We start from the raw sequence: 21,708 nt of genomic DNA, 5'->3' as shown, positions 1-21,708 counted from the left end.
TTTCTATATTGGAGGTAAGACAAGGAAGAAGGGATGGGGTGGGCTTTCCTGGGTATGGCTTTTTTGTCTAGCTAAAAATCAACAGATTAGATTTGTAAGCATCTCAAAGGTGAACCTTGAGGAATTTGAAAGATAATGTAACAACATCTAAATATTTCTATTAGGAGTCATTGTAAAAAAAAAGGAGAGAGAGAGAGAGAGAGAGAATTTAAGAGGGGCCTGGATCATTCCCTCAGTTGCATGTTTGCAGAATCAGACCCAAAAAACTCATAAAAAAGTGATTAGTATTGCTGTCAGAACCATGTAACTAGATTCCCAATTTCTCCTGAGTGATTTAATCATCCTACTATGCTTTCATATAGCCTTAGCTCCCTAAAGGTAGATGATAGTCATTGATTTCCTTTTATGTCCTTTCCATTTCTTTGGCTGAGTCAGCTGGTCCTCACATTTTGCAAATTTGAGTCAGACATAACGATGCAGTTTTAGATTACTGAAGCCTCCAAGTTTATTGTGCACAAAAGGTTTAGCCATTTTAATCCTAGACTTTTATTAGACCCCAATTACTTCTTAATCCACACCATTTTATTCTGCTCTGCATGGAAACCTTCAGTTATACTCTATTTAACAAATTAGTCTGAATTCTGTTCAACACAAAGACTCACTCACCATAGTGGTCTCAACATTTCTTTCTAATTACTCAAGAAGGTCATAAAGCATTTAGAACCCTAGTGACACATGCACACTGCCTCCTTGCAATGTCAAGGAGTGCCACTCACTCATTCCTGCTCTGTGAGCATCAACTCCTCAAGATGAGGCCACCTTAAAGAGACCCACTTAATACACCCAGGCTGGAAAAAAGTTACACATAGGCCAGTATAAGTAATCAGAAATTGGTTTAAACCTGTAACAGAACGTAAGTTCAGTGCATATAAACCAGCTACAAACAGTACACATAAACGACTTTTGAGATAAACCTGGTTGAATGTAGTATCAGACTTAATTGATTTGGGTCAAATTGGTTTATGGAACTTCTGTTCCAGACCCCTTCCTAGTTTAAGTTAAATCAGAATACCCCAGCATCCCAGCATGCTTTGCAGCCCTCAGCTGTGCTCTCTGCTCCAACAAAGCAAGGCTGGTCCCGCACTCAGCTGCCAGCAGGGACTTTTCTATCCCCAGCAACCAGGAGCAGGGTGGATTTCCCCGCCTCACCCCTTTCTCAGTTAAGGAATCAACCCAGCTCCCAGCTGGGGCAGGGAGTAAAGCCTCCATTGCTGGCTTCCCCCCTTCACTGGGCATGGGGTGGGCATTCCCCCCCCCCAACCTCAGCTGACCCACAGTCAGGGGCGGGGCATGGCTAGGGAAAATCACTAGGCTGGTGCAAATAGGCAACTATTCAACTGGAATTCAGCCAACTTGGATTTGTAGATCCAAATCGCTTTTCTGATTTGAATGGGCCAAATCGATTCAGAAAAGATTCGGCGATTCAGCCATTGGGTATAATGGGGAATCAATGAAATATCTATAACTTTGTTGATTTTTGGCTGATTTGGATGAAACTTTCATGGGTGATAGCTGCTGCTAAGGGCATAAAGGTTGCCAGGCTTCAAGGTGATAGGTACAGGGGTTTCTGGGAAGCTGCACCTCAAATCCTGAAAGCAAAACTCATGTCACGTGTATGTGTTAAGCCACAGTGGGCTGAAAACTTTATGGTAGCTCTTGATGAGGCCACAAAGCCTGCCAAGTTTCAAGGAGATAGGTGCAGGGGTTTCTGGGAAAATGCACCTCAAACTGCTGACAAGAAAATTCATGAGGTAGGTGACACTGTGCGTGTTAAGGCACAGGGAGTGAGAACTGCAGGGGAGTCTGGGTTCTGGGGCCCTGCACCTCCGGCCGCAGGCAGGAAAAACTTGGACAATTGACTCCCCAGGTACCTCTGCGCGTTTACCTGCGCTGCTACATCCCCCACGCCCCCAGCCTGTCCCTCACCCCCCTATGCCTCCATTTCCATTTTCACTGACTGACTTTTTTGTCTGCATTGCGTGCCAGGCCAGCATCTGGCTTCTTTACTATTCCTTCCACCCAGGGCCAGGAGAGACACCAACTGTACGTACTTCCTCAGCCTGACAAATGTTTTTTCAACCCAAAAGCTTTCTCAGATATATTTTTCTAACTATTTCAGTTTTTTTCATAATAAACATAAAAACACAAGATAAGCCATCACACACCATGAGTAACATATATCCAGCACAACATCTTTACTTCTTGCTGTCAATTCCTTTATAAAAAGAAAGGCTCTGTGACAGTTCTGGGTACCTTTGATGCTGCTGGTGCTATTGGTGTTGAGCCAGGCAAGTTATTTTGACCTGCCGTCTTGTAGGGGAGGAGGAGGTCTCATGGAGGCACGCTGCCATGTTGTGCAGAGGCCCCAGCACCAGGAAGGGTGCATCTGAGCACACACAGTCCCACAGGCGCCCATGTCATGAGTTTTGCCTGCCTGCGGCCAGAGGTGCAGGGCCCCAGACTCCTCCTACACCTATCTCCTTGACAGCTAGCAGGCTTTGTGGCTGCAGTTTTCACCCCACTGTGGCTTAACACACGCACATGACACAAGTTTTGCTTGTCAGCAGCTTGAGGTGCAGTTTCCCAGAAACCACTGCATCTATCACCTTGAACCTTGACAGGCTTCATGCCCTTAGCACCAGCTACCATCCCTGCAAGTTTCATCCAAATCAGGTGAAAACCAACAAAGTTACAGATATTTCACCGATTCCCTATTATACCCTATGGCTGAATCGCCGAATCTTTCCCATATCAATTTGGAAAGCCTAAAGCTTCTAGCAATTCAATTCAGATTCATAGATTTGGCCTTCGAAACATCCAAATCATCTCTGAATCCGAATCGTGATCCGAAGCTTTGCACAGCCCTAGAAATCACCCATCTCCCAGTTAGATAGCTCCCCACTGGCCAGCAGGCTGGGAGGTGAGTTTTAGTGCCCCCTGGTGCCTGATATGGGCCACTGAAAGGGTCTGGCTGCCTTTCACATCTGTCCCTGGCCCCAGTGCCAACCCCAGGTTGTCTTTCTCAGTGGTCCTGACTGGTGCTCTGCTCAAGGCTATACCAAGATGGTTACACTGGCTCATTTCTAGGATTTGGCATGCATAGTACAGAAATGAGTGGGTAGGGCATGCCTCACAGCAGTTGAACATGGCATAGAAACAGTATAGATTATGCACAAGGTGTCCACAATACACATTAGAGAAGAAACTTTGAGAGAGAATATAAGTCGTAACTGAGTTAATGCTCTACATGCAGAGTCAGTCACATGACTTAGATTAATATTGCAATATCAAAAAAGCTATTTGCAGGCCATGTTATTTATTGTGCAAGAAGCAAAGATTTCTTAGGGTGGTACCTTTTATTGGACTAACTGTACAGTAGAGTTTGTCTTGCATTCAAAAACTCATCTAACGCAACTACACAGATGGCCCAATAAGATATCACCCTAAGAAATACTTGCCCCTCACATAATTTCTGGACGATCACAGGTATAACATCACTCTTATGCTACCATATTATTTACTGAGTATTTTCTCTCTCTCTCTCAACATAAGAATGGTCTTCACCACAGAAAAGGAGAACTGGTGTAATATAAAAAATCACTGAAAGAGAGCCTAGCATTGATATAAAAAATAAATCTGAATAAATATAAGATGAGGGCATAACTCAGGTGACAGGAAATGAAGTCAAGGTTCTTGCTACAGTCTTGCCCTATGCCATCCTACCATACCTGAACCTTCAGTGTGCAGCATTTCATATAACTCCCCTAACCATGTGCAAGTTTAAGAACCCTGTAGATATGTAGCTCCATAATGGAATATTAGCTCCTTCCTTCCACCACCGAAACAGATAGATTCCAGCAACTACATACATCCCCTCAGTACCTTCAAGTGGAAGGTATAGGGCTGAAAACTAACTGAAATCACTGTCCATGTTATGCACATGGAGTTATGCCTAGAGTCCAGAGTAAATTCCAGGAATCTGATGATCAACCCATGGTCATTCATACTTTCTGGCTGACACATTGTGTAAGATGTGTACGTCACAATAGATAATTCAGTTATCACTTAAACCACTGTAAATCAGGAATCACTGCTGATGAAGTCATGAATGCAACATGCTCCTGGAGGCTGGGGGGGCACAGCAAACTCCCGCAGGTGGCGGTGGCAGTGTTGGCAGTGGGAGCGTGGTGGCGGAAGGCAGCTGCCGCGGTGCCAATGGTTTGGGGGAGTGGCGGCCAGTTGCGGTATTGTCAGCGCTTTTTGCAGGGGGTGCCCCGCCAAGTTCAGGGGGTGCACATGCACCCTCATGAACCCCCTACATGTTGCCAATGGATGTAGTGTTAAACTGATGTGAGGAGAATCAGGTCGAGTATATCTAACATCCTGTTCGAAATATAACCCTTCATCTACAGACATGGGAGACTGGTGCCTCCTGAGTCTGGGGAAGCACCTGCAGAAGCTGTTGGGGGTGGCAGTGGTGGGGACAGGGCTGGTGAGCACCCGCAGAAGCCACTGGTGGAGTCAGCATCGGAGACAGCCCTATTGGGGAGGGGGAGCATGTGCCCCCCCCCCCCCAACCATCCCTCCACGAGTCACCTATGCCTACAGATCGAAAGAAAAAGGAAGAGGAGGAATAATAAACCAAGGCAGGTGGGCAAATTTGCTTCTTATATGAAAGTTTCAGCATTCTGACTAGATAAAAAGAGTTCCCAACTCATCCAGAGATGAAGTCACCGACCCAGAATGAATATCTAGACCCAAGCCCTTCTAGGAAGAAATTAAAAAAAGGTAAACCTCAGTCTAAGTTTGTTCCTAAGTATGTCAGGATTTCCTGTCCTTCCTGCAGTACCCATGTTAAAGGGGTGTTTCCACCTTCCTCCTTTTTTAAAATCAGGACAGAATTAGCAAGACAAATTTGCAACAACGAATCAGCGATATTTAGCTGCTCCATGAAGGTTTCTTCTGACAGCTCCAGCTGACTGCAACACTGCTACCGTCCCACCCCACTACCCATACATGATAGACTCTTCAATGACACATTCAAGTCTGCAGTCGCATCATTTTCAGGTATCATTTCACCTGTCTGTGAGACAGAGCAAGAACCCATTTAACATCATCAAGAGCAGAACCTTTCCTAGTTCTCTCACAGACTAGGAATTTATGGAGCATGTCTCAGTGAAATGAGAAACTTTTGGCTCCAATCCTGATTTCTTCTCAGCTCACTAGAGCAGTCTCAGCCATTTGGATTAAATGACTCAGGCCTTGCTCCTGCTATTTTACAGACCTTGCTTTCTAGCTTTCATTGAAACCTTTATAAAGTTTTGTTTAAAAAACCCTAGAAATATACATCTCTCACTGTAGATGTACCTTTGATGAATAAAACTTGCTTGAACTCTTTTAATTTCTAAATGGAGCTCTGCTTCTGCCCTGAGAGCCACCTTCTCCTGCAAGATGAGAGTTCTCCAGCTCCATCCTCCTTGTTCCTCCCTTTCAACTGTGTGCGATTGGGACATACACTTTAACCTTGGTTACCCAGTTCTGATGTACTGTGCTCACTTTCTTTTCCTACCTTCCCTGACAATACTGGAATATTTCTCTTAAAATGTTCCCTTTTGACCTTCCTTTCTTTTTACCCGAGATTATAATTGACCCTCTCTGTAAGATATTATTTCATTTTGTGTTGCCATATAAAAGGGATCCAGTATAAAAATAAACCATAATGTTTTATAACTCAATCAAACAACAGCAAACACTGGCTGATTCTCAATTTTAAAAGGAATGACATTTCAAATCTTCATGGTGATATTCAAAGAATAAATACTGCCTGTACTAGTGAGATGTCATTCAACTCTGAGAAACTGAACTGCTGCCCTATTAACTCTGCATTTACTATTACCTGTGTACATAGCTAATGAAGCAATTTTTTTCTTAATCAGGTATACAATACCCCTCTAGCAAGATCTTCCCTTCAAATCCATTGGTTGTAAATTTTGCATATATTGGATTAATTTATATTCTGTACAAATAAAAAAAAAAGAAAATATGTGTTTTACAATGGACAAATTCTATCCAACTGGGCTATAGACAAAAATATTTTTGAGGGATTCTGGTTAGAACAGCAAAAGCTTTAAATGATTTGCTTGTAACACTGGAATCCCAGAAGAAAGAATATAGTTCTATAAAACACAGAGATTTGGTTTATAGCATTATTTTTTTTTAAATGTGGGTATCAAAAAAGTTACTAAAATATTTATAAATATATATTACATACACACAGAATATTGCTATATTTACTGAACTTGATCTTCAAGATTGATATCTTCTGTACAAATAAATTGCTACAGGGTGGGCTATAAGCCTCCATAGTCTCACAGCTTGAAATATGAAATTTTAATTTAAGTCTCTAAGAATCTGTGGTTTATAAGGTTCAATTGTTTAAAACAGGTGTTAAGAAGAAGCTCCTAACAGACTGGTAGAAATGTGGTAGTCAGGACTCATTAGTTAATCTGTAAGCCTTGAAATCATAATTGCGTTCCTGGATCAGTTCAGCACCACAATGGTTGTCAGAAAGAGGGAATATTTACTGAAGAGTGGTATTTGAGATACTAGCTATAACAAAATGTCAGTCAACATTTATTGGTGACAACTGTGACTAATTTATGCCATTAATTATTTTGGGAACTGGAAGAGGGCTTGAGCCTACTTATATATGAAAACATGTTTTCTTAACCAACTGTACGATATGGTATTTCATTCAAGTTTTAGGAGGTGGTGACTTGAGAGTTTTGGGAGTTTAGCTGTTATATGTGGCAGGATGCTTTTGGTATTAATTCTATACATACGTTAATACCACAAAATTGGCCCCAACAAAGAAATTAGCCAAAATTTTATATAAATTGTGCTATTCCCTCTATGAGTACTTGGAACAAGATGATGCCTGAGGGCCACCATGATGCCCTCTAGTGGCCACCTCTATCCTGTTCTCCCTACTCAATTTTCCTTGGGTGTCAACCTGCTCACTATTCTGCCACGCCTTAATGTTAAAGAAAAGTAATGAGGGAGGTTGCCTCCTGGGGCTGATGAGTCCATGGGGCTCTCTCTCTCCTTCTCTCTCTAGCTTTGCCCTGATTGCCTCTCTCAGGGCTGGGCCTTGCTGGCCATCAGGGCCTAATGTGAGGCCTCCATTCTCCCATACAGCCACACCTATGCCTTGCAGGTGATACCAATTAACACTTCAATGGGACTGCTTGCCTCAAGTACAATACTTGACTCAGGTATCCAATCCCTTGCTTGGGCATCAGCCTTCCTGGATCTGACCCCCTTTCTCTGGCGGGGCCCCACTTTGGCCTAGGTCTACTGTGCCTGCCTTCGACTCTTGGGTACCAGCCCTTTTTTGCCCTTCCCGGGGCCTGGCCCAAACCTTCCCAACCTCAGGCCATCTCTCTTGCCTTTGCTACTCAGCCTTTTACCTTATCTGTTCCCACTTGCAGGGCTCAAAACACCCATGTGTCCCTTGGGCACCCTTGTGCCTCTCCTCATCACACCCTATTAGCCACACCTGGTCCACCAGTTTAATTATAACAATAAAAAGGCAAGCATCTGCTTAAGAAACCAAACAATCCCCCCAACCCTCCCCTCCCTTTTCCAGGGTAAAACAACACTTGGTGAACCCTCTTACTGGTAGGCTGTCACCTCTGCCTCAAGGGCATTCCATGCCAGTCATGGTCTCTCAGGCAGAGTCTTCTCTCCTGAGAGCTCTGTCCTCCCTCCCCCACTTTCCTCCCCGTCAGCACTCGCATGATCCCCTGCCTGCTCCCTGCTCAAAGTGCTGGAGCTGAGCTTCTTTAGCTCTAATGGGCAGTTTGCCCTGTCCCCCGGCTGCAACATGATTCTGCTGCCTGCAGCCCCCGTCTTAATGTCAGCCAGTGTATCTGCCTTATTTTTCTGCCTATTTATTTGCAGATCACCTTCCCCCTATTTAGTAACAGGAGGCTCTGGCTTCGTTTTACAGTACTCCAAAACACAAAGAAAATAATCACCTGTTGAACTTCACCCATCACATTCAAAAGCAATGATGTCTGAATGCCATGTGGCCCCAATTTTGCTTCTATTACTTATATACTCTGGGTCTACTTCTGTGAGAAAGTAATAACTCAATGTTTGTATGGGGCAAAATCAGGTGGCATTTTAGAAATACACATAGATGTCATTAAGATCTCTCTGCCTGTGATTACTGACTTCAACAAGCTATTTAGTTGCACAGTTGGATTTTTTTCATTCACACTTCTGCTTGTGGTAAGGGGTCATGGCTTTCTACCTATACAAAGGTGGTAGAAAGCCCTGCAATTGGGTACTATGGACTGATTCAGAAAAACATTTAAGCATATGCTTAAATTTAAACACTTGTTTTGGAAGTCCTATGGACCTCAATGGGACGTGGCACATGTTTAAGTACTTTCACAGGCATGATTTCCCTATTTGGGGTGATTATATGAATAAAGAAGTTTGTACTCCCATCGTACAGCACTAAGTGGAGCACACATGCTAATAAGCTGATTTTTTTACAAATCTATATATTCAAACATGGCTTTTGTAACAAAGTGGTAGAGCATTACATAACATACATAATATACAAAAGATCAGTAGAGTGCAGGCTAAAAAGAGAAGAAGATTGAATATGAGATTTTTACCATGAGGCTGTCAAGAATAACGGACTGTAGAAAAAAACAGCTGATACAACAAAAGAGAGAACATATTTATATGAAATGGAAAAAAATTGTTAATATGAAAAAGGGTTCTGAAACCTGTAGTGAAGGCACACATTAAAGTGGACTAGGTGGAGAACACTGGGATGCAAAAGATTAAAACTGAATTCATTATAGTCCAATACAAATACAAAGGAGGTATACATACAAGTGGAGATAGGATGACTAAGAGACAACCTGAGGAATAGGAATATAAAGTCAATGAATAGAAGGGAAAGAAACATAAATACAAGAAAAAAGTGTAATGATCTGTATTTTATCCCCAGAGACAGACATGCAACACCAGAGCAGTGTCAAGCCTGAGTAGCAGAGCTGGGCACTGAGTAGCTGTGCAAAGTGGCGAAGCAAAACAGAACATCACTGATTTCTCTGCTAGGTATATGAGGTGGTGGTCAGTCATAAAGCATGAGTCTCCTCTTCAGGGCATAGCTTACTTCCTTTTGTATCAAGGTAGTACCAAGGTATCTGTGCCAATGCAGTGAAGTCAACACCTGTATACTATGAGTGTGCTAATGATACTTTTTCTAATCAGAAAAGAAGGCATTGGAAATTCAAATGCTAACAGGGTCCTTCTCCTGACGAAGTCTGCAGACCATGGACTTGTCATCACAAATACCCTGTTCCATCAAAGGAACAAGTTCAAGACATCCTAGAAACACTGGCATTTGATCGACTATACGATTGTTCGAACTCGCGATTGCCACGATGTCCTGATTACAAGAGCCATGACTAGTGATGATAACTGTTGGATTGACCATTGCCTCATCCATTCCTGCATGTCCATCAGGATTGCTCCTAAATGAAGAATGCAAAGGAAGCAGATCAGGCACAAGGTAAACTTCAAGTGCTTGAAAGACCCACTCAAGCAGCGAGAATTCCAGCAACTTCTGAATGAGACACTACCAACAGAGCACCCAGAAGGAGTCAAGGAGTACTGGACGGGACTCAAGACAGCTGTTCTCTCATCCTGTTAAAATACCATAGGCTACAAGATCAGGAAACATCAAGACTGATTTGACAAAAATGACTGAAATTCAAGGTCTCATTGACAGGAAACGGAAAGCTTTCTGTGCCTGGCAGAATGACATCAACTTTGCCATCAAGAAAAATGCACACCAACAAGTAAAATCAGAGCTGCAGAGGAGAACACAAGAACTGAAGAATGAGTGGTGGATTCAGAAATCCAAAGAAATCCAACATTTTGCTGCCATCTGTGACACTCGTGGCTTCTTCAGTGCTACCAAAGCTGTCTACAGCCCCAGCACTCAAGGCCTTAATCCTCTAAGATGAAAGGATGGAACAACACCCCTGAAAGAGAGCGAATCCATTAATGTTCACCAGAAAAAAGATTTCCAGGGCCTTCTGAATCATGACTCAACTGTCGATGAAGGTAAGATCAACAACTTTCCACAAAAGCAATCAGAGAAGAGCTCGGTTTGCCACCTACCCTGGGAGGGGTCAGGAGTGCCATCAGGAAAATGAAGACTAACAAGGCAGCTGGTGTTGATGGAATACCTGCAGATATTTTTAAAGGAGGAAGAGTACAACTTATGTGTCAGCTTTATGTCCTCATCCTTAAAATCTGGAACAAGGAAAAAGTCCCAGCTGACCCAAGGGATGCCTCGATACCATCTTCAAGAAGAGGGACAAAGCTGACTGTGAAAACTATGAGCATCTCATTGTTGGCCACTGCTGAGAAAGTCATTGCCCATATCCTCATTAACTGCTTTCTCCCACTTGCAGAAGAAATTCTTCCAGAATTTCAAAGCAGCTTTAGACCATCTTGAGGAACCACAAACATGATCTTTGCAGCACATTAAATCCAGAAGTGTTGTGAGCAAAACAGACATCTCCATTTGGCCTTCATCAACCTCTCTAAAGCCTTTGAGCCTGTAAACTGTGAAGCCCTATGGAAAATCCTGTCCAAAACAAATTCATCAGTGTTCTGAGACTGCTCTATGACAACATGTCAGCAAGGGTTCTCAGCAATGGGAATCAAACAGAACCATTTGAAGTGAAAACTGGAGTGAAGCAAAGTTGTGTCATCATCCCAGAGAGAGGACTTGATAGTGGCTTACTGCTATATCAGAGGAGTGCATCAGGAGCTTGGTGAACAACTGTTCACTAGGGCACCCCTGGGGAAGACCAGGACCAATGGATACAAACTCCTGGAAGGCCGCTTCAGGCTTAATACCAGGAAAAAACTCCTTCACAGTCAGGGTGCCCAGACTAAAATAGACTCCCTCCAGAGGTGGTGCAGTCAACTACCCTAGAGGTTTTCAAAAGGAGACTAGACAGTCACCTTGCTGGGGTCACCTAACCCTAGTTGTCTTCCTGCCTAGAGTGACAGGGCTAGACCCGATGATCTGCAAGGTCCCTTCCAGCCCCTAACAATCTATGAATTTAGACAGGAGATGATTGAACACCTTGAGCAGGCCCAGCAGTTAGCCCAGGTGAACATAGAGAGAGCACAGCAATGGTAGAAAGCTAGCAACCATCAAAAGGCACAAGAAAGTGTTTCAGACTGGGAATAAACTGCTGGTTTTACTTCCCTCCTCTGCAAATAAACTATTAACTAAGTGGCCAGGGCCTTTGGAGATAACAGGAAGGGCCGGGCCCATAGATTATGAAGTATACCACCCAAGACATGTAAGGGAACACCAGATCTACCATGTAAATCTCTTGAAGGCTTGGAGGGAGCCAGAGGGATGGCTACTGAGTCCTGAAGAAGTAAGCAAAGAACTAAGCCCTGAGATAGGAGGAAATACACAAGGGGGCAAGATAGAAATAGGAGACTGCCTTATGGATGAGCAGCAAAAGGAGCTGGGACAGATCATCTTTAAAATTGGTGATGTGTTTAGCGAGGACCCAGGAAAGGCTAGGGGTGTAGTACATGAAATAAATGTGCCCAAAGGGGTAGTTGGGAGGGAAAGGTGAAGACCAGTCCCTCACCATCTATAAGCTTGGGTATATGAGGAGATACATAAAATGCTTAAAAAACGGGTGATAATACCATCTCAGAATCCCTGGAGAAGCCCAATGGTGGTCATCCCGAAATCCAATGGGTCATTAAGAATATGTGTGGATTTTAGGGGTCTCAAGGCAGTTGCACGTTTTGAAGCATTCCCCATACCCCATGTAGAAGAGCTACTGGAGCGGATAGGTCAAGCAAAGTACATCTCTATCCTGGATTGTTCCAAGGGCTACTGGCAGATCCCTGTGGTGGGAAAGGACCAGTGAAAAAATGGCTTTCGGCATGCCATGGGGATTATTTGAATGTACAAGGATGCTGTTTGGCCTTCTCGGTGCTGCAGCCTCATTCCAAAGGCTGATAGATATCCTAGCCCAACATACAAGGTACGCTGCAGCGTACATCGATGATATCATAATTTATTTGCAATCATGACCTGAACATCTGCAGCATGTGGAAGCAGTATTATGAGAATTGCACCAATTTAATATGACCACAAGTCCTAAGAAGTGTGGATTAAGAATGCGGGAGACCAACTACCTTGGGTTCTGCATGGGACAGGGGCTCATACACCCACTGGCAAGTAAAGTAGTGACCGTAGACAAATATAAACCACCACAAATAAACAAACAAATGTGCTCCTTTTTGGGTTTGGCCAACTATTATCAAAGATTTATACCAGGCTTTGCAGAGTTGGCTGCACCCTTGACAGACTCCATAAAGGGCAAAGTGCAGGGTGTGATAAGCTGGATGCCCCCAATAGAGGCGGCTTTTATGAATATCAAGAGAGATTTATGTAGTGACGTACTCCTAAGGACCCCTGACTTCTAAGCCTTTTATCCTACAGACTGATGGATCCAAAATGGCTATGGGGGCATTCCTATGCCAATGAGAAGATGGGGCTGAAAGACCAGTGGTGTTTGCAAGTAGGAAATTAAATATAGCATAACGCGGGTATTCCACAATGAAGACGGAATGTCTCACTATTAAATGGGTGGTCATATATTTCCGTTATTATTTAATAGGATGAGAATTCACACTCATAATGGACCATGCGCCTTTCCAATGGCTGCACAAGTCTAAGTGTGATAACGGGTGCATAATGTGTTGGACACTAGCTCTTCTTCCCTTTAAAATCTCGGTCAGGTACAAGCCAGGAACTACAAAGTTGCCAATTTCTTGTCGCAGTGTAGTGAATCAGCAGCAAGGCCAATGGAGCAGAAAGCACTGCAGGATCAGAAGATGGACAAAGCATGCCCAGAAGATGGCACACTCAAGACGCCACAAGGCAGCTTGAGGGCGGAGATACATGGCAGGAGCAGTGGAGCTGCTGAGTTGTGGAAGTCTGGTGGCAATGGTGGAATCCCCATGCTGCAGGCCTTACCAGCATCACCATGGCATGCCAAGCCATGGGAGCATGGCGGTGATGGCAGAATTGCCATGCAGCAGACCCTGCTGGCGGCCCCATGGCATGCCGAGCCGCAGGAACGTGGTGGCAACAGTGGGATCACTGCACTGTGGACACTGCCGGTGGCACCGCAGCACACCAAGCTGTAGGAGCATGGTGGCAGCGGTGGGCTTGCCACACCTCAGGGCCTACCGGTAGCACTGCAACATCCCAAGCCCCAGCCAACAGGGGCAAGGACAGCCACAAAAGAAAAGAAGATGGTGCCATCGTGGACGCGCTTTACAAGTGCGTGCCGATGCCATTTTGCCAGCAGAGGTGGCGGGACAGAGCTAAAAGCCCCACGTCCCCGTCCAATGGGGGAACCGGAAGGGAGTTCCCAGCAGCAGAAGGAAGTCTGCAGACGAGACCTAGATCCCAGAAGGGATGACAGGTGGCAGCCTCTGAATAAGGAGCTACCCCTACTGGCTGACTTGGAGAAGTCAGGCTACTTACCTGGAGAAGTGATGTGGAAGTCTGGCTGCAGAGAGAGGAGCCAAGGCAGCAGCGGATCTGCAGGATGAGATGAGAGAGATGACTGGTAAAAAAAACGTCGTCCATGCAACATCAGAGTAACAATGGGTTGGCGCTAGGCGGGGTGTAGGGGAGGCAGAGCCCCAATGACTTTGCACTAACAATCAGATCAAATAAGATACCACTGAGCTGGAATTAACAACATTCCCCAAGATTAAAGTTCCAACAAAGATATGGCAGGAGAGAAGCATTGGTGGTCTTGGTAACTAGTGCCAGGGGCCAAACTGTCAGGCTGCAAGACTGCAGGTAGCTCCGGGTGACTAAAAAAGCATAAGTGGGGAGCACAGGACAGGCACAGCAAGTTATAAACCTCAAACTCAAGTCCAAAATACTTGAGACATCCATAATATGACAACATCCATAATAGATTTTCAGTATGTGTATGACAATGCTGTCATTGCTCAATCTGAAACGAACCTCCAAACCATTCTTAATATATTCTTGGAAGTCTACAAGAGTATTGGCCTAACTCTAAACATCAGGAAAACTCAAGACCTTTACCAACCTGCTCCAAATGGAGAAATAATCCCCGCCCCTTCATCCCACTCCTTTCGAATCAATGGAGAATTGCTGGAGATCGTGGATCACTTCGCCTATCTTCGAAGCCATCTTTTACCAAAGGCAGACATTAAAATGGAAATACAACACCACTTGAAATGTGCGAGCATAGTCTTTGGACATCTGAGTAAGAGAGTCTTCTTACATCATGACATCCTTGCTGAAATTAAGCTCTTGGTTTATTGAGCCATTGTCATTCCAAGTGTACTGTCTGGCTAGGAAACTTGAACCACATACAGAAGACATCTCAAGAGCTTGGAAAAGTACCACCAATGGTGCCTTCACAAGATCCTTCGGATTAGCTGAGAGGATAGATGTACAAACATCAGCATTTTCACTGAAGCAAATTCCAACAGCATTGAGGCCAAGATCATCCAAAACCAACTTTGCTGTACAGGTGATGTTGTTCACATGCCTGACTCCCGGCTTCCAAAGAGAATCTTTTTCTCACAGCTGAAAGAAGGTCAGTGAAGTAGCGAAGGTCAAAGAAAGCGCTTCAAAGACACCCTGAAGGCAAACATGAAGAGGTGTAACATTGACATCAACACTTGGGAGACCCTTGCTCAGGACCGAACAAAATGGAGGAAGACCTCTTTGGAAGGGCCCTCAACACTTTGAAACAGCTCATCGACAGGCAGAAAAGGAAAAGAGGAACAGGCAAAAAGAACATCAGAACATTCAATGTAGCAACACAGTGCCCATCTCTTCTGGAAACTCCTCTCCTCACTGCAACAAGACCTGTGGATCTGGAATTGAGCTATGGAACCAGCTAAAGACTCGCTATTAAGATCCTTGGAAGACTATCTTACTCGTTCGCGAGTGATCGCCCATTATCATCACTATGAATGTGCTAATGATATATTGTTCATGACAGTACAAAGTCATTAGCTAGTTTGGGTAAGATGCATGTTTGGTTTTTTTATGGATTTGCCTCATTCCGTTAACTGTCCTCAAAACTCAACCCACTTGAGACTGGTCCTCCAGGCTCATTCTTTAAAGTAAATCCACTGAAGTGAGGAAGGATTATCTCATGATTTATGTACTGAACTGAGAATCCTGTGTTTAATTCCCAGCTCTGTGACAGGCTTCCTGTGTGACCTTAAACCGCTTGAGCTCTTTGTGCCCCAGACATAGAAATGTTTCCTTTCTGCCACCCTTTGGGCATAGCTATACATCACCATATGGCAATACTGCTACAGCACAATGCTTTAGTACTTACTTTTGGAAGTAAAACAAAATAAGAAGTACCTTTTGAAAGTACTAAAGCTACTGTGCCATGTGCATGATGTGATTTAGCCTCTATGTCGCCATAGCAGCACACTACAACGGAGAGCATGCCATTACAATGACGTAGCTGCTGATCATGTGCAGACCCACGTGATCGCTATGTCACTGTAGTGCACAATAGCATGTCTCTAGGTCACCATAGGGCAACATACATACACATCCTTTATCATTTAATTCAACAAAACAGATAAACTCCTAAGAGGTGGGACCATTGGTGAATTTAAACCATACCTAGCATAATATAGCCCTGGACTCTACTGGGATACAATCTGATATAATGTATATTGAAGTCAGTGAATTTAGTAGACAGTAAAGATAGATGAAAGGAAAAATCAGTATATTCATATTACTCTAAAACCCTATTAGGACTCATTTTATATTTTTTTGTCACATCCACCCACCTATCTTTTTCAGTTTGATTCTACTCCGTTCTACATCAGTGAATCTTACAACTCATTTTATTCATGGAGAAGGCTTCACAGTCATGACTAACTTAATATTCTACTTTTAGTATGCATTAAAGGAAACTGTCTTGATCCACATGCAACTCAAAAGCTGACATAGTGCCCCTGTTTTTTTCTTTTTTAGTCACAGAAAGAACAAGGGAGAAAAATACTTCCTATAAGTGTTTAACAAGCTATAAGTACTATACCCTTTTTCTTTCCACAACAGCATGAAAAAGGGACTTTGCTCATAAGTTAAAGAAACACACTTTATTTTTAATTACATACCCGGAATATAAACTTTTATGTGAAAATAACCAACTCTTTAAATACGCAATTTGCCATCTTTGTTTAATGGTTACTGCCCTCTAAGGAAATGTATGGTTAAATTTCAGATTCACATTAAGTTAAGGTTAACAAGTGCTCAGTCAGGCAGCTCAGCTCATCTGTATGATAAAAAAGAAAAAAGAAACCCAAGGATGCCATGATGAAAAATGTACTAAAACAGATATAAAGAAGTAAATACCTTGGAACTTGTCCTATCCATCATGCAACTGACCCAGTAGCTTTTCTGAACAAAGGGCTGTAGTCTCCTCTCACACCTGTTTTACATCAAAAGTAACTCTTGATAATAACCATGGAGGTACAGTGACGGAGATATGGAGAAGGAAGAGGATCAGGCCCTTTCTATACAGTAAAAGGCTATAGTATTTTTCATGTAAAACTATCACAGAACATGTTACAGCCAGCTCAAGCTTGAGAATACAAATATGAGCACAGTGAATAGGAAAAATATTTCATACACAGAGCATGCATTGATAATATATTAGGATGAAAAGTGCTAGAACTATATATCAAGGAAAGAGTTAGAACAGAGCTTAAAGAAACTGGTAGGTTCATAGAATGGGATTGATTTTATCTCCCTCCTCTGCCTAAGAGTTGGTAATCACAGACCTGAGACAATAGGTAAGCTCTGAGATGAACTCTGAAGAAAATGAGATAGTCCGCTGGATGCAGAAGCACTGAAAAATATTGAAATGGATGTGGGCATTGTCTACAGGGAGATCAGGGGGGAGTAGGATAGATCTGGCATTTAAAGGGGGCAGAGGGTTAGTAAATTGGTACAAAACAGTAAGTAATAAGGCAGGAAAAATGCAATGAGAAAATTTATGCAAGACTCTGGGGAATTTCCTACTGATTCTGGAAAAGCAGAGAAAGTCATAGGTTTTATTCTGTCCCTGTTTTGTCCCTATTTTCCCACCCATCCCAGAAACCTCAGTCCATCATAGTATGAGGCCAGCATCCTGTCATTACCTTCTTTTTTGGGGTCGCTTTCCAAGTGCATACAAACATATTTTGGAACCCTTCATCTTTAAAAAAAACTACGTAAAAAAAAACAAACTTGCTCCCTTCCCCCTATCACTGATTGCCATCATTCATCACATCACTTCAAATCTTATTTACAACTGTGTATTGATTTTTAGGGATGTACGAAATTTTACCAGCTGTTTCATTTCAATGCTGTTTTGACTCCTTTCGAGTGGCCTTACACCTAACCTCAAACACCTGGAGCAGCTGAAGTGGAGATCACGCTTACCTCTCTCACACAGGACACTGGTGCAACCAGTCAGGCCGTCAGTGGGGTCTCCATGAAGCCGAGGTGATGGATGAGTCCCACACAGCAAACAAGATCATGGCGGCCATAAACTGCTTGGTGCAGGGGTGGCTCATTGGGCAGGGGGAGCTCACCTGCGGGTTCATGGTCACTGACAATGGGGCCAATATGGTCAAGGCAGTCCGTGATTCCAACTTTGTTGGCATCTTCTGTGTGGCACGTAAGTTCCACCTCATTGTCAGGGCTGCCTTGGAGGGGGACAGGGCTGCCGGTGATAGCACCAGCCTCACCAGCAAGCTCATTTCCAAATTCAGGAAGATGGCAAGCTACTTCCACCGGAGCATCAAGCGGGGCAAGATGCTGCGGGACAAACAAGCAGAGCTGAATACCCCGCAGCACAAAATCATGTAGGTTGTGGAGACTCAGTGGAACTCCACATACCTGATGGAGCTTAGCTCAGCAGTGGGAGGCAGAGTGCAGTCCTGGCTCTCCCTGCTCCTGCCTGCCCTCCGAGCAGCTATGGAGCTCCACGGAGCTCAGCCTGGCAGAAGGAGGTGGAGTGCAGCCCTGACTCTCCCTGTTTCCTGCCACCAGGCTGAGCTCCAAGCAGCTCCACAGCCCCATGGAGCACAGCCCAGTGGTGGGAGGCAGGCAGAGCCAGGGCTGTGCTCTGATCAGCTCCGGTAGCCCCACAGAGCTCAGCCTGGTGGCAGGAGGTGGGCAGAGCCAGGGATGTGCTCTGCCTTCTGGCTGAGCTCCATGGGGCTGCAGGGCTGCTCAGATCACAGCCCTGGGTCTCCCCTGCCTCCCACCACTGGGTTGGATGACAGGAGGCTGCCGCTGCTGCCTAGGGCCAGCGGCAGCATCAGTCTCCCCCAGCGCTGTGTCTGGGCTGTACCCAGCACCACTCCCAGGCGGCAGCAGCAGCCTCTGTCACCCAGCACAGATCCAGGGTCCCAGACCCCTGGGAGGAGTCTGGCACAACCCCACAGCCCTCCCAGGGGGTGCAGCCCCCTGGATCTGTACCAGATGACAGGAGGCTGCTGCTGCCTGCAAGTGTCACAAGTTTTTCTTTATGAAGTTTGAGGTGCAGTTTCTGAGAAACCTCTGCACTTATCTCCTTGAAACGTGGCAGGCATCATTTCCTCCAAAGGGGCTACCAACCCTGCAATTTACATCTAAATCAAGCAAGAAATGACAAAGTTTTAAGCATTTTCATGATTCCCCATTATAGCCTATGGGCGAAACTTTGAAACGCGTCAAAACAGCGAAGCAGTTTTGACAAAACGAAACGGGACAGTGCTTCAAAATGAAATGAAATGACAAAACAAAACAAAACACTGTCCCTTCAAAACAGTGAAACAGATGCTGAAACTAAAATGAAGGTGTTTCTCACAGCCCTAATGAAGGCACGCACAATAGTGCTGAGATGTACTGTTAAAAAATAACTCCATAAATTATCTTAATTTTGTGAAATCCCAGCATTTAAAGGGGGAAGAGGGTTAGTGAATTGGTACAGAAAAGTAAGTAACAAGGCAGAAGTGCCATGAGAAAATGTATGCAGGACTAGGTGGGGAATTTCCTACTGGTTCTGAAAATGCAGACAGTCAGAGGTTTTATTTTGTTCCTGTGTCATCCCTATTTTCCCACCCATTCCAGAAACCTCACTCCATCCTAGTTGAAAAATCACTGAGATAGAGGTAACTTCAGGAAAGATATGGAAAGGGGCCTTGAAGCTAAAAAAAAAAAAAAAAAAAGTTGAGAACCTTGGATCTAGATGGTGCCACTTAAGGGCGGCAGGGGCAAACCTTACCCTGCTGTGCCTCATTCTTCCCACTGTCTGCCCCCTCCCAATGCCTGGCCTGTACTTCAGGGGACAAGGGCAGCCCCCACTGCTGAGGCTGCTCCTTCAGGGTCTCACTCTTACTTCCTTGGTTCCTTCTGCCAGCTGTGGGAGCATGGGAGGAAAGCAGGGGATGAGCTGGGCTGCAAAGTGTATCTCCATCTTTGTGCTCTCCTGCCCACCCACTTGCAGCAGAGTACATTGTTAGGAGCATAGGGTAAGGTGATGGGGGGAGCAGTATATGGGAAGGGTGGGGGAAGACAGCAGAAGCAGTGGCAATCTCCTCTCCAGAGGAGCAGCCACAGGAGCAGCTGGGGCAGGTAGGGGAAGGGGGATCTCACAGCACACGTTTGTTGTTTTGGGAATCACTAACAACTGTATTTTAACCAAAATGTTCCAAACGATTGCATAACAGAAAGAAGGCAAGTTCCATTTGGTTGGTTGTTTTGCTAAACACACACACTGGCAGAGACCTCTTCCATCAAGGAGCTCCAGCCCATCTAGAGTTCTTATGTACCAACAGGTGCCAAAAGCAAGATTCGTACTCTCCAGAGCTTCATAGCATGGGGTGTCACTAGTACTGTGTTCACTGATATGTACCAAAATATTACTCAGCTACAAAATACACCAGCTGTGTATGCACATATATGTGTGTGCCTATAAATATATAGCTATACAAAAAAGATAGGGATTTGTAATAAGAAGCATAAGGTGAGTAAGGAAATGGCTAAAGGGGAAATGAGAATAAATTTATCAGCTGGAGAAAGGCCTGTATGTATCAACTCCATCACAAGTGACAATAAGCCATTATTGTGCGGTAACCATGAAAAAGGCCAATTCAATCCAAAAAAGCACTGGTTTGTGTAGCCTAGCAAAATGAAAGTGGAAAGTGGAAATGGCTATTCTTTGGAAGAAGGTGGTTAAACATCCAGAAGAATAGAAGAGATATTTAAGTAAATGAACATAAGTGAATTTAAGTTTGAATTTAGAAGGTTTTAACTGCCTTCCAACAGGAATATTAAGGACAAAAAGCCTAACACTTTTAAGGTGAAACTTGATAAGTTTATAACTGAGACCATACAACATGATTGCCTGAAACTGTGGGATACTGGACTATCACCTGGGAGTTCCCTTCCATTCCTATATTAAAAGTAGTGAAGCAAGAGCCTAAGGATTATCAGAATAAAGCCAGAGTGTTGCAGCTAGCAACTTTTAAAATATCACTCATTCTCTGAGGCTGGAGCCATGGGATAGTGCGGTACAATAAAAACAGAGTAAAAATTCAGATGCATGTTTGCCTTAAATGAGTTCCGGATGAGTTGACTGAATCCCAAGTAACCTGTCTAGAATAAAAGAGCAGTTTGTCTTAGATTGCAACTCATAGTTCATCCACTATTCTGTTCTAACCATTAGTCCAAATATATAGATTAGTGGCCTAACCTATGACAAGTACATGACCAGCAAGGCACTTTCCATTACCATGTAGCATGTAAATAAGGCTAAAATTCAGCTGTGCATAAAACAGAGACAAATACACAAGCACAAAATATTGTAGTCAAGATGTCATTAATGTCCAATCATAATCTAAATCAGATTAACTTGGCTTGTCTAAACAACATTGATCATCTCCCCAAAGCTTAGCAAATTAAACCCTTTATTATCTATCTTGAAAGCAATGTTTAAGGAGGGGGAAAAAACCCAGGATCTACACAGACTTACTTCTCCCTCTCCCCCACCCCCCACAAGGCATTTAAGTATTAATGTCTTGTGAGAACCAATTAATACTGTAAATATTCATATGAATCAATCTATATTTTATTTCCCTGCAAAATGCCTCTTATACAAAATGTTAAAGACAGCAAAAAATCAACAAAGGTCTTTGATGAGCCTGAAGACAAGCAGCAGCAGGATGTTTCCATGAATTTCTGAATTTAATTTTCTGTTCCTTCTGTTTCCAATCAAAAAGATCCTCTCCCCAACTTGACAGGTCTGCCAACTTTGAACTAATCTGTATATGCCTTTGTAGCATGTCCACTTGATCTTTCACACTCTGTGTTCATCTTCATGAGAGTTGGCTGCTCAGATGAGACATGAGTTTAAGTCTCACTGATCCTTTTAACTAAACAGCATTAAAACATGCTTTTCAATACTTCAGTTTTATAATTCTAAGAATTATCTCCTGTCACCA

At 43.8% G+C, this 21,708-nt stretch overlaps 1 protein-coding gene across 6 annotated transcripts in view; it reads right to left on the bottom strand.

Annotated features, from left to right (window-relative positions):
* ADAM12 (ADAM metallopeptidase domain 12) overlaps positions 1 to 21,708 on the bottom strand; it is a 332,512-nt gene that overhangs the window by 289,699 nt on the left and 21,105 nt on the right. For 5 of the 6 annotated variants that reach the window (XR_009463109.1, XR_009463107.1, XR_009463110.1 and 2 more), the window contains one exon: positions 13,697 to 13,753. The exons of the other annotated variant lie outside the window; for it this stretch is intronic. Coding sequence is in view for 2 of the 5 variants with exons in the window: in XM_019482854.2 (XP_019338399.1) it covers positions 13,697 to 13,753 (57 nt within the window). In the remaining 3 variants the exon portion in view is untranslated. The remainder of the gene's footprint in view (positions 1 to 13,696; positions 13,754 to 21,708) is intronic. 6 annotated transcript variants of the gene reach the window in all.

The sequence above is a fragment of the Alligator mississippiensis genome, chromosome 6 (assembly GCF_030867095.1).
Source record: "Alligator mississippiensis isolate rAllMis1 chromosome 6, rAllMis1, whole genome shotgun sequence".
Taxonomy (NCBI): Eukaryota; Metazoa; Chordata; order Crocodylia; family Alligatoridae; genus Alligator; species Alligator mississippiensis.
Note: the sequence above shows the minus strand (reverse complement) of the source record. Positions and strands in the feature narration are given on the sequence as shown.